General features: G+C 37.0%; 1 protein-coding gene across 4 annotated transcripts in view; it reads right to left on the bottom strand.

The window, feature by feature from the left end:
- Positions 1-13448, bottom strand: part of LOC308467741 (fragile X messenger ribonucleoprotein 1-like) — a 170555-nt gene that overhangs the window by 21366 nt on the left and 135741 nt on the right. For 3 of the 4 annotated variants that reach the window (XM_080989437.1, XM_080989438.1, XM_080989436.1), the window contains 2 exons: positions 12562-12648; positions 5975-6170 (listed from right to left, as the gene is read on the bottom strand). In XM_080989437.1, coding sequence (XP_080845563.1) covers positions 5975-6170; positions 12562-12648 — 283 coding nt within the window. The remainder of the gene's footprint in view (positions 1-5974; positions 6171-12561; positions 12649-13448) is intronic. The other variant, XM_080989439.1, reaches the window with a different exon arrangement.

Raw genomic sequence — 13448 nt, forward strand, 5'->3', positions numbered from 1 at the left:
TTTGTCCTGTTTTGCCAGAGATGTAGTGGGGAGAGATAATAAGATGTAGTGGGGAGAGATAATAAGAGATTGCAAATTGAAGGCCAAAACATAATTTTGTTTAAGGAAATTCTTTCCCCCCTTTGTAAAAACCAAATGAATTATAAAGTATTAACTGATGCTTTAAGAAGGAATGACATATGGTATAGATGGGAGTTCCTAGAAGGATTCACATTTACATATAAGGAGAAAAAAAATAGAATTAGAAATCCAATTGAAACTGGTAATTTTTGGGAGAAAATACAGTAAGGAATTGGGAGGAAGGGAAACACTGCCAGAAGGAGCAGTAGGAGGACAGAAAACAGACGTAACAGATAATAGTACAGAAGAAGAGGAAGGGAGTAAAAAGAAAAGAAAAAAGGTAAACGGGAAAAGACAAGACTTTAAAACTAACAATGGCAGATTTGAGGATATTAAGCTGGAATGTAAATGGATTGAACAATAAAATAAAAAGGAATAAAACTGAACATGTAATATTAAAACAAAATTTAGACATAGTTTGCCAGAAACATGTGGCAAAAAACCATAGGAAAATATTGATAAATAAAAAGATGGGAATGGAATTTATAACTTCAGACAAAACAAAAAAGAGAAGAGTTGTGTTTTATATTATGTCAAAATTACAGCCATAGTTTTTATTTAAAGATGAAGAAGGAAGGGTGATAGCTGTGAAATTATACCACAAGGTGAAAAGATAATCATAGTTGGAATATATATGCCAAATGAAATCAGATTTTTAAAAAAACTTCGAAACTAACCTATTGGAATATGCGTATCAAAAATGATAGTAATGGGAGATTTGTGGACTGGTCTCTCTGGATATGGATAGAACAATAAGGAAAACTCAGACAAAAGAGGGGAAATTGCCATTAACTTTTTTTAATATGGTAGAAAATTTAAATCTGATTGATATTTGGAGATTTAAGCATCAGTTAGAGAATACACTTTCTATTCAGAAGTACGTCAGTCTAGTGGATGAATCTACTTGGCATGGGTCTCAAAAGAAATAACTTTAATGGCAAAAAGGTCGAAAGACAAGCAAGAACTCTCTTGGATCATAATTCAATAATTTTAGAAATAAAAAGAGAAAGGAATACACCATTTATATGGAGACTAAATGAAGACTTGCTAGATAACCAAGAAATAGTGGAAAAGACAAAAAACAACATTAAAAGATTATTTTGAATTAAATTGCAATAAAGGCACAAATATGAGAATAGTGTGGGATGCTAGTAAAACAGTAATTAGAGGTTTCTTTATAAACCAAAATGCATATCAAAGGAAGATTAGGAAACAGAGGAAAAAGGAATTTTTTAAATGAATTAATTAAAAGGGAAAAAGAGTTAGTAAGTAAACCTAAGAAAGAAACAACAAAACAAGCAATTAAAATGTTACAAACTTAATATTCATTGATAATAAATCAGGAAGTAGAATGGAAAATAAAGAGAATGAGACAAAGAAATTTTGAACAGTCTAATAAGCCAGGAAAGCTCTTAGCCTGGCAACTGAATAAAAGGAAAGTGAATAATTTAATAAATAAAATAAAAGTGAAAGATAAAATAATTGATGATCCGAGAGATATTAGAAGGCAATTTACCAGATACTTCTCAGACCTATACTGAGCTGAACCAGAAGATAAAATAGAAATTGAAAGATATATAAGACAAAATAAATTGCCAAAAAAATTAAATGCACCAATTGATATAACAGAAGTTTCAAGTGCTATAAAACAAGCAAAGATAGGAAAAACACCAGGCCCAGATGAACTAACAGCAAAATATTATTAAAAAATTATTTAATTCAACCATTACAAAATGTAATTAATGAAACATTAAAAGTAGGGGAAATACCAAAGACTTGGAAAAAGGCTTTTATCACTCTAATTCCAAAACAAGAGACAGATAAAATGGAACTTAAAAATTATAGACCAATCTCATTATTAAACAGTGATTACAAATTGTATTCAAATTTATTAGCTAATAGAATGAAAAATATATTGTTAGAAACAATACATCAAGATCAAACAGGATTTCTATCAGGAAGACATATGAAAGAAAATATAAGGAATGTAATAGATATTATTGAATATTTGGAAGTAAGAAATGAAAAACAGGCAGCAATGATGTGCCAGGAAGCTAGCCTCCAGCTCGACAACACAGGGAGCGTAGTTAAGTAGAGAGGATGATTATTGACCAAGTACACAGATAACGCTGGACGGCATTAACCCAGCTGCTGCCCTCATGAATTATGATGACTCTTCTGCCAAGTCCCTCCCCTTCCACCAACTTAAATGGACCTTCTGACCCTTACGTTTCTGCTTCCGCCTCCTATCACACACCCTTCCCCCAACGATGTCTCCGTGGGCTCATTGGATCCCCTCCAACTTCTTCCTGAGAAGACAGTCAATCTTCTCTTCCTCCCCTTTTCCCTCCCCTTGAGGGACCTGGTGGAGATCTGGCTCGTTTGAGATAGTTCCCTTGGCAACCTGCATTCCTAATCCCTATCTCGTCCTGCCTACATCTTCCACTGAAAGCTGGCTGGGCTGGTTCATTCATGACATGATATTTGTAGATGTGGAAAAAGCATTTGATAACATTTCCTGGACCTTTATGTTAAAGGTCTTCGAAGAAATGAATTTTGGAGAAACATACAAAAGAGGAATAGAAGCCATATATTCAGAGCAACAAGTGAGACTAATAATAATGTAATAGCAGAAGAATGTAAAATTACAAAATGAACAAGACAGGGATGTCCTTTGTCCCCTTTATTGTTTATTTTAGTCCTAGAGGTGCTGGTGAGAGATATAAGAGCAGATAATGACATTAAAGGAATAATGGTAGGAAATAAGTAATACAAATTAAAGGCATCTGCAGATGATTTAGTGATCATGATATAAGACCCGATTAGTTCATTAATAAAAGTATTAGAAAAAATACAAAAATATGGACAACAGGCTTAAAATTACATAAAAATAAAACAAAGCTCCTAGTAAAAAATATGCCAGAACAAGATAAAAAAGAGGTACAGCAGGTGACAGAAATATATATATATATAGTGAAATATTTGGGAATATGGTTAACAGCAAAAAATCTCGACATATTTAAAGACAATTATGAAAAAATATGGAAAAAAATAAAAAGAAAATTTGAAATTTGGGGGAGAATGAATCTATCTTTATTGGGAAGGATAGCGGCGATTAAGATGAATGTATTGCCAAAAATGTTATTTTTATTTCAATCAATCGCGGTGATAAGTAATATGAATTGCTTTAAGGATTGGCAGAGAGACATTTCAAGATTTATCTGGAGAAGCAAGAAGCCAAGAATAAAATATAAGTTATTAACAGATCTTAAAGAAAGAGGAGGCTTCTCGCTATCAGATATAAAACTATACTATGAAGCCTCTTGTCTGTGCTGGATACGGGATTGGATAACATTGAATAATGTAGATTTACTAGATTAAGAAGGACATGTCAATAGATTTGTATGGCATGCATATCTGTGGTATCAGAAGGCCAAGGTACATAGAAGCTTCCAGAATCATATAATAAGAAAGGTGATCTTTAAAGTTCGGGAAAAATATAAAGATCTACTAGAACAGGGATGTCCAACAGGTCAATCACGATCTACTGGTAGATTCCCGCGAGGTTTTGGTAGATCGCAGTCAATCTCTGGCTCCCTTTCCTTAGCGTCGGTAAAACTGACTCCTGCCCCACCCCCTTGCCCCTCCCTCCATTGTTGTTTTATCTCTGGAAGGGAAGACGGAGCTTTCTCTGTGTTGCTATTTTCATCCACAGCGATCTTTTTGTGAGTGAAAAATTTAATAATGATAAAAAGAAAGGATTTGCATATGGAATCTCAAAATTTCAGAGAGAAATAATAGAAAGTGATTATAAATTATTATCAAAAATGTATAATATATTGTTGGAATGGGAGACAAAGGATGAAGAGGTCAAATGTGTAATGATAAAACGGCCATAATATACAGATGACAGACTGGGAAAGATTATGGAGAAATGATATAAAATTCACGGCATGTACGGGACTTAAGGAGAACTATTTGAAAATGATGTATAGATGGTATTTAACACAGGCTAAGCTATCAAAAATGTACAAAACAAAAGATAATAAGTGTTGGAAGTGTAAAAAGGTAGAAGGTACATTTTACCATATGTGGTAGCAATGTAAAGTCATAAAAAGCTTTTGGGAAATGATTTATAATGAATTGAAAAAAATGTTTAAAATAACCTTTGGTAAAAAACCGGAAGCGTTTTTAATAGGTATAATTGGAACAGATATACTGAAAGAATATAAAAGTTTATTTAGGTATGCAACAACAGCCGCACGGACATTGATAGCCCAACAATGAAAAGAAGAACGAGTCCCAACTAAAGAAGAATGGCAATGTAAATTAATGGAATATGCTGAAACGGCCAAATTAACTGGAAGACTAAGAAATCAAGAGGACGGCAAATATTTTAAAAAAATGGAAAAATGTTTGTTGCATATTTACAAAAGCATTGTAAAGGAGTTAACACAACAGCAGTTTTAAAAAACACTTGTAATATTAAGGACAATGTTTGAAACTGGAAATATTTAAAAGGTAAGAAAACTCTGGACATGTATAACATAAAATAACACAAAAGAACTGGGGGAGGGAATGGAGGGAAGTCAAGGGATCGGAGGAATCCCAAAATATGAATTTAATATGGTATGAAAACGTCTTATTTTCTATTTTTCTTTTAATCACGGTTTTAATAATTATAAAATAATAAAATAATTATTAAAAAAGAAACTATGTTCTACTAATGGTTTTTCCACCAGAATGCATAAAAGAAAGGCAACTATGCCCTGTCAATGACTAAGGCTGAAGCCTCATGAAACCCCAAAGAGAAACCTAAAGATCCCTGAGCCTTGTACCACCACATGTCAAATCATTGGTAGAACTCCAGATGAAGTGTGACTCCATCAATGATCAAGCGGGAGAACACAAAGTTCCCCACTGCCCTCCATAGTCATATTTTCTCTGTTGACTGCTGGTTCCAAGGAGTTAAAGAGTATCCTGGTCGGCGGTCCCTGCCACCTCCACCAGCAACCACGATCATGTTCTGGCTAACTGGGCATTTCTCTCTATCTCCCTCTCTGTTCTCTACTCAGTTTTTCTTCAAGATTTTTTTCTAAGTAAAGATCTTCTCAGAATAAGATGACAGAAAGGAGCTCTGTCACCTGAACCTGCAAGGCAGGAAGGAAACTGGAGAAGTCGCCCTCCCACTGTGAGGTAAGAACAGCTCTAATTTGCATATTCCTGCCCAGTGGAGTGACCAGGAGGAACAACCCATCCAAGGATCCCCTCCTCCCTGCAGGAAAATGGCTTGTTAAGACTACTTCAAGTGGCTTTCATCTGGTAAGCATGTGTAGACAGAACTATGTTCATAACAATTTGTAGGCACTGACCAATACATTTCACCTGACAATATCACAATTTTAGGTTAAGATAAAAGCTAGTTTTGGTGTGTTTGTAGTTGGTTACACAGCAACAAATGAGAATTCTGCCAACCAAGTATGGATAATGGAAGAGATAATCTCTTTTCAAGTAATCCCACTCTTCTTACTGGATGAGAAACTAGTGTATTTGAACTTGAAACATTACTTTCAACTCAAAAGGAATACTGTATGTTAGTAACGCTACCACGATTATAACTTTACAGAAGTTTAGTCTGTATCGTATTTCACTGACTTGGTGGATAACTAAATTAACCTGGCAACTAACATAGTAGGTATCACAGTTATTATTTACAAAATACACATTTGTTTAAATCTCTGCAGCTCATTCACATTTTTAGACATGCTTAACCTCATTTACTGTTTGCTTTACAAGAATTCCAGAAATTAGCAAATCAGAGTTGAGAGAAGTTTGAACATTCCAAGTGACCTACCAGAAGCATAACCTGGTCCACGCCTCCCATGTCCTCTGTTTCGGTAGGGTTGGCTACCTTTTCCAAGACCTGAGCCATCATCAGTCATGTATCCCTTTTCTTTGTCTGTGCGGTTTTGTGGTGGTCTAGAAGTGGCCCCAATCTGTCGAAGCTGTTCATCTATTTGCAATCTCTCCAAACGTAGTTGATCCACTTCCTATACACAGAGAAATGAGTTACAGGAAGTTGTTGCCATTTTGACCAATCTCATTAAATGACTTAGTAAGGTAGGTATCTTTTTATATATGATTTTATTATGACTTTTCATAATACATTAAAATAAAATACAAAATCTGAACAAAAAGAGAAAGAAAAAGAATAATGCACAGTCCAGCACTTCCGGTCTGCTACGTGAAGGAACCTGCAGCTCGGTGAGTTCGCTCCAGGTGAAATTGAGCTGTCACAGGTGTGGGAGGGGGGAAGCATGGGCTCCATGAGTCCCCCGAAACCCTGGAGTGTAATCGGGGCTCTACACAACCCAGCGAACCCCAACAGGGCAGGAGAGCTCTGGAAGGAATCGTGAGAAGGTTGAGAGGTGATGCAGGGGAACCACATTCTCTCTGGGGCAGAAAGCCTCAAAGCAGACTAAGCAGCAGCAGAATCCCTTTCAAAAACAACCCTGCTCAAAGGGAAAGGGGGAAAACTGGGGATAAAAGAGTGGTGGAACTAGAGGAAAATTTAGAAGGAGACTTATCTGAACTGTTAACAAGCTACATGGAGAGCAGCTGCTCATGAGTAACAGGAGTAACTTAAAATCTACTTGCAAATCCGGGGGACGGAGGGGGGGGAAGAAAGCCTACAAACTGCAAATTTTAAAATTGGGGTGAGGGGGAAATGACCTGTAAAACTAGACAAGGTGGAGGAAAGATTGGAAAACTGAAATATTGTGGGGGGAATAGAACTATGTGCCTGTGTGAGTGTGAGCAGACAACAAAAGAGTGCAAGTGCAAGTTGCAAACCCCCCATTAAAAAGGGGGGAGTCCTCATCTTTAACCCCCATCCAGAAAAAACACACTCGCTATTTTGAAGTGCTTTTTGGACAAAGGACAGAGGATAGTAATCCTGAAAGAGATTCCCACCAGACTGTTAAATAAGAGGTAGAATTATAAACTTTTGATGGAAGCATTAAAAATGAATGCAATCCCATATAGGTGGTAATTTCCAGAAGGACTGATTTTCACTTATAAAGTAAAACAGTATAGAATTACAGAATTTGTTAAGGCAGAAGAATTCTTGAGAAGATATAGGAAGGCCTTGGGAGAGGCAGAAGATGAACAAGAATGGGAATAGGCAGGAAATAGAAATAAGAAATGAATTAAAACTTCTAATGAAATGTAAATGGTTTAAATGTGAAGTCAAAAATAAATAAAATTGCAAACTACTTATTAAAGCAGAAGTTAGATGTAATATGTTTACAACAAACACATATCAAAATGAAATGTCAGAGAAGTAGACGTTCTGACAAGTGGATAAGAGGCAGACAAGACAGAAAAAGGAGGGGATTTACTAAGAGAGTGGGGAGAAGCAGTTAGCAATAGGAATTTGACCTTTAGACACAGAAAGACAGGGAGACGCAGAGCACAAACAATCCACTGGCAAGCTCTGAGGATGACACAGAAGGAGAATTAGGAAGGGTAGAATCACCCCAAACTCGTAGGCTCACGAGAATGGCTGAGAAGCGCGGGACTGGGAAAAAGCGGAAGTGGGGTTTTTCTTGTTGAGGGAAAGGAAAGAGGGGGAGTTTAGTCCCGGCAACTCAATCATCCAGTGAGGGCTGAAATAGCTAAGCTCCAACCAGGCTTGTTTATGGACTAATGAATTTGAAGTAATTTACTGCCGAGTCATGTCGTGTGTGTGAGAAACACTGAGTCTAAAAAGGAAGATAAAGATAAAGGGACCCCTGACCATTAGGTCCAGTCATGGCCAACTCTGGGGTTGCGGCGCTCATCTCGCTTTATTGGCCGAGGGAGCCAGCGTACAGCTTCTGGGTCATGTGGCTAGTATGACTAAGCCGCTTCTGGTGAACCAGAGCAGCGCATGGAAACGCCATTTACCTTCCCGCCGGAGCGGTACCTATTTATCTACTTGCACTTCGATGTGCTTTCAAACTGCTAGGTTGGCAGGAGCAGGGACCGAGCAACGGGAGCTCACCCCGTCGCGAGGATCTGAACCACCGACCTTCTGATCGGCAAGTGCTAGGCTCTGTGGTTTAACCCACAGTGCCACCCGCGTTCCTTCCAAAAAGGAAGATAGAAGACTACTAATAAATAAAGCATTAGAAAATGAGTTCATTGCCTTGGAAAATGTTAAAAAGCAAGGGGTGGTGATATACGTCAATCCCAAATTGGAACCCAAATTTATAACGAAGGATGGCAAAGGAACAATATCTGACCATAATCCAATTAAAATGACATTAAAAGGTGAAGGGGAGACACTGTATAGGTGGAAATTAAATGAAAACCTTCTAAGGAAGGAAGAAGTAATTTGGAAAGAATCTGAAATACTAAAAGAGTATTTTGAGCTCAATTTAAATAATGAAATTAACAAAAGAACAGTATAGGACACTAGTAAAGCGGTAGTAAGGGGGTTCTTTATCCAACAGAATGTATATTATAGGAAGAAAAGAGAGGAAGAGAAACAAAAATAAATGAAAGAAATGTTAACTCAAGAAAAGAAATTGATGGACAAACCAGGAAATATCACTATTACTTGGCAACTGAAAGTCATCCAGGCACAATTTGCCATGATAATGCGAAATGAAGTTGAGCAAAATATTGAAGCGCTGAAACATAAGCAATTTGAATCGGCAAACAGACCTGGGAAACTCCTAGCATGGCAACTCAAAAGGGGGAGGAAACCAAACACTATAAATAAGATTACAATAGAAGATAGAATAATATTTAATCCAAAGGACATAAGAAATGAATTCCAAAAATATTACACCAAACTGTATAGAAAGGTAGAAGAAAACAAGGAGGCAATATATAGGTATCTCAATAAATGTAATCTCCCAAGCAAATAGAGTATCTAATGAACCAATTCCAATGGCAGACATAGACATAGACATCACAATTAAACAAGCGAAAATAGGCAAATCATCTGGTCCCGATGGTCTTACACCTATGTATTACAAAACATTTCAAGAAGCTATTATATCCCCATTGAAGGATGTGATGAATGGAATTCTACAAGGGGAAGAAGGCATACACCACCAGAAAAACTTTAAGCCAATCTCCCTATTAAATAATTATTATAAACTCTATGCAGCAATCTTGGCTAAAAGGCTAAGAGAAATATTGAAGACATTCATCCATGAAGACCAAACAGGCTTTTTACCTGCCAGACAAATAAGGAATAATGTAAGAAATGCAATAAAAATAATTAAATTTATGGAGGAAAGAAATGATAAAGAAGCCACACTGCTCTTCCAAATTGTGGAAAAGGCATTTCATAACATCTCCTGGATGTTTAGAAAAATGATACTAGAAATTATGGAATTTAGGGAAAATTTTGTAAATGGAATTAAAGCAATCTATCAAAAACAAGGGACAAACATAAACATCAATGGCGGTGTAACAGGAGAATGTAGTATACAAAAAGGTACAAGGCAGGGATGCCCGTTATCACCGCTGCTATTCATTTTAGTCCTAGAAGTTCTTGCTAGAAGAATTAGAGAAAATAATGAAATTATAGGGATTTGAGTGGGCCAAAGGAACTATAAACTAAAAGCGTTTGCGGACGATGTAGTTTTGACATTAGAAAACCCTCTGAAAAGCATCCCGAAGACAATTGAAATTATAACACTGTTTGGAAACCTTGCTGAATTCTATATTAATAAAGAAAAAACAATGGTGATCATCAAAAACATGGAAAAGAAGGCAAAAGAGAATTTGGGGGGGGGGACACATCAGGAATCGAAGAGAAGAAAGTAAAATATCTACGAGTCTGGCTTGCATCTAACAATTTAAGCCTTATTCAAGATAACTCTAAAAGAATATGGACAGAAATAAGGAAGAATATGAAAAAATGGAACCACATGAATTTATCTAAGATGGGAAGAATATTGGCAATTAAGATGAACATATTACCAAAAATGATTTTTTTATTTCAATCATTGCCGGTGATCAGTAACACTCATTGTTTTAAACAATGGAAAAAGGACTTAACAAACTTTATATGGTAAGGCAAAAAGCCAAGGATTAAATACAAACCTAGACAACATCTTAAAAAGCAGAGACATTACCTTGCCGACAAAGGTCCGTATAGTTAAAGCTATGGTTTTCCCAGTAGTGATGTATGGAAGTGAGAGCTGGACCATAAAGAAGGCTGATTGCTGAAGAATTGATGCTTTTGAATTCTGGTGCTGGAGGAGACTCTTGAGAGTCCCATGGACTGCAAGAAGATCAAACCTATCAAGTCTTAAGGAAATCAGCCCTGAGTGCTCACTGGAAGGACAGATCCTGAAGCTGAGGCTCCAATACTTTGGCCACCTCATAAGAAAAGACTCCCTGGAAAAGAGCCTGATGCTGGGAAAGATTGAGGGCACAAGGAGAAGGGGACGACAGAGGATGAGATGGTTGGACAGTGTTCTCGAAGTTACCAACATGAGTTTGACCAAACTGTGGGAGGCAGTGGAAGACAGGAGTGCCTGGCGCGCTCTGGTCCATGGGGTCACGAAGAGTCGGACACAACTAAACAACAACAAAATACAAAATACTAATAGATGAGCGGAATAGAGGGGGTTTCTCACTTCCTGATTTGTGATTGTACTATGAGGCTGCATGGTTAGTGTGGATGAAGGAGTGGGTGGAATTAAAGGACACAGGAACTCTGGATCTGGAGCAATTTGACCTAAGGTTTGGATGGCACAATTATTTGTATTATAAGAAGACCAAAGTAAATAAGGGTTTTTTAACTGTGTGATCAGGAGGAGTGTGTATAATGCTTGGGCAAAACACAGAGAAATGTTAGAAAGGAAGATCTCACATTGGATATCTCCAACGGAGGCCGTTGCAGTAAAAAAAAAGTTGAACATGGAGGTAAACTGGGGAACATATAAAGACTTTAAAAAAGAGAAGCGATGGGACTAGTCACAGACTGGTTCCAATACTTCCAAAGAAACGAGATCTGTAAAAGAGATAAAGAAAAAGGATTTGTAGAAAGTGGATCGGAATTTGATAAAATTAATATTGGGGAAATAACAAAAAATAAATAAAAATGAAAGTATACAGTTGTACTTTGACTCCCGAATACCTTGGGAGTCAAACATTCTGGCTCCCGAACGATCGAAAACCGAAAGTGAGTGTTCTGATTTTCTAAGCCGAACATTCGATGGGGCTTCTGCAGCCAATCAGAAGCCACACTTTGGTTTCTGAACGTTTTGGAAGTCGAATGGACTTCCAGAATGGATTCTGTTCGACTTCCGAGGTACGACTGTATAGAACTCTACTTGAATGGGAAACAGAAGATGAATTTGTGAAAGAGGCAAGGATACACTGGGCACCAGATATCGGATATAACATTGAACTTTCAGCATGGGAAAAAATATGGAACAGAACGATAAAATTTTCAGCCTGCTATGCAGAGAACATCTTTAAGATGGTGTATTGATGATATCTGATGCCAATAAGAGAGGATCCAATGTATGTTGGAAAAGTTTAGAAAAAGAGGATACTTACCTGGCAGGAGAGACACCATGATCATGAAAAGTTTAGAAAAAGAGGGTTCTCTATATCATATGTGGTGGCAATGTAAGTATGCAACAAAAATTGGGAAATGATAGGAACTCAAAAAGATGTTTAAATTCACCTTCCCTAAAAGACCAGAAGCCTTCTTGCTGGCAATAATTGGGGAAGATATGCCTAAGGAATTATGGAACCTATTTCTATATGCAACCTCGGCCACAAGGATAACTTATGCAAAAAATTGGAAAGAAATGATTGTTCTGACAAAGGAACAATGGCTGCAGAAGTTAATAAAATTTCTCAAGTTAGCAGACTTGACGGCCAAAATAAGAAATTATGAGGAAAAGAAAACAAGAGGCGAGTGGGAGCGGCATCGAGTTTAATTGGGAAGTAGGATAAGTGTATGAGCAACGGTAGACAAGACAAAGGAAAATAAGAGGGAAACGACAAGAGGAGAAAAGAAAAAAATGTAAGGAGTTGTAGCAAACCAAGGATACCAATGGAAGATAAGTTGGGAAGTCTATGTAAGAATAAGGTAAGAGTTGTATAGATGTAATGTGTAAATTGGAAAATTAATAAACAAACAAACAAAAAAGGAAAGTCCTCTCTCACAGGTAGATCTTAACCCTGGGCCCAAGAGTAAGCTAGGCATCTTGAAGAGGTTTGACTTCTTCTAAAACCAGTTTGAGAAAAATATGATAATCACTCAGCATTCAGTTAAGAGTTAAAGAAAAAAAAACAGAACAATTTAACCACAGAATTTGAATTCACTTATAAACTCTGAAAAACCACTTTAAAGCTTTGCTTTAAAGCCAGCTTTTCCACTTTCCCAAAAGGCAACATAGTATGATGCCCTTTCCTCACCTTTAAATAGTTGAGGTGATAATCCAAAAGAACTGTGGCATTCATTATGCTGTCCTTGGTTCCCACGAAGACAAAAGGAACCATTCCCTAGAAATAAAATTTTGAATCAGAGGTCTTCAGGTGATGCAACTAATGCCACTACATAATGTGTAACTTGATTCCATGCAAATTGCAATTTCATTAGTAAAACAATTCAGAGTAACAATACTAGGAGGGCTTTTTTTTCAGCAGGAAAAACCACTTTCGGCCGGAACTCACCAGAATTGAGCACCGGCACCTCTTGGGTGCGTTCCAGCACCCCTGTAGTGTTGTGGTGCCATTCCCCGGCACTGAGCTTGGGGCTGCGCAACAGAGAAGGCCAGCGCCGTAAGATAACAGTTTGGGGGTTTTTTTGCCATGGCAGTGGGGCAAGTGGGCGAAGGTCCTCCCCTAAAGAAAGGTCAACAAGTTCTGGCGCCTCTTTTTCTGGAAAAAAGCCCTGATTACTAGTAAGCACTATGAATACTCAAACTTTCCAGATGGCAGCCAAGACCTATGTATGTTATAATATTAAGTAGTATAAAATATTACAAGCAAATAAGAAAGTAACACTATCCAAGTGGTTTACATAGAAACTAAGAGTTTTTTCCAACTAAGTTCCGCCCAGAGCAGATCCACTGAAATTAACGGACCATTTCAGTGGGTTCACTTGGAGTATTCAATACAATTATATAAAAATACAACATTTATTCAATAAAATTTCCTGATAAAAACAGCTGAATACATTCTTATTTAGACAAGCCTATCCAGATGTTTAGAAAGTTTGTATGAGTTTTAATTTGTTTTAGTCTACTCTGTTGTGGTTTTAACGTTATCTATGTTTTAAATTATGGTTGTAAATATTTTAG

The sequence above is a fragment of the Podarcis pityusensis genome (genome assembly GCF_964106645.2).
Source record: "Podarcis pityusensis genome assembly, chromosome: W".
In the NCBI taxonomy this organism is placed as follows: domain Eukaryota; kingdom Metazoa; phylum Chordata; class Lepidosauria; order Squamata; family Lacertidae; genus Podarcis; species Podarcis pityusensis.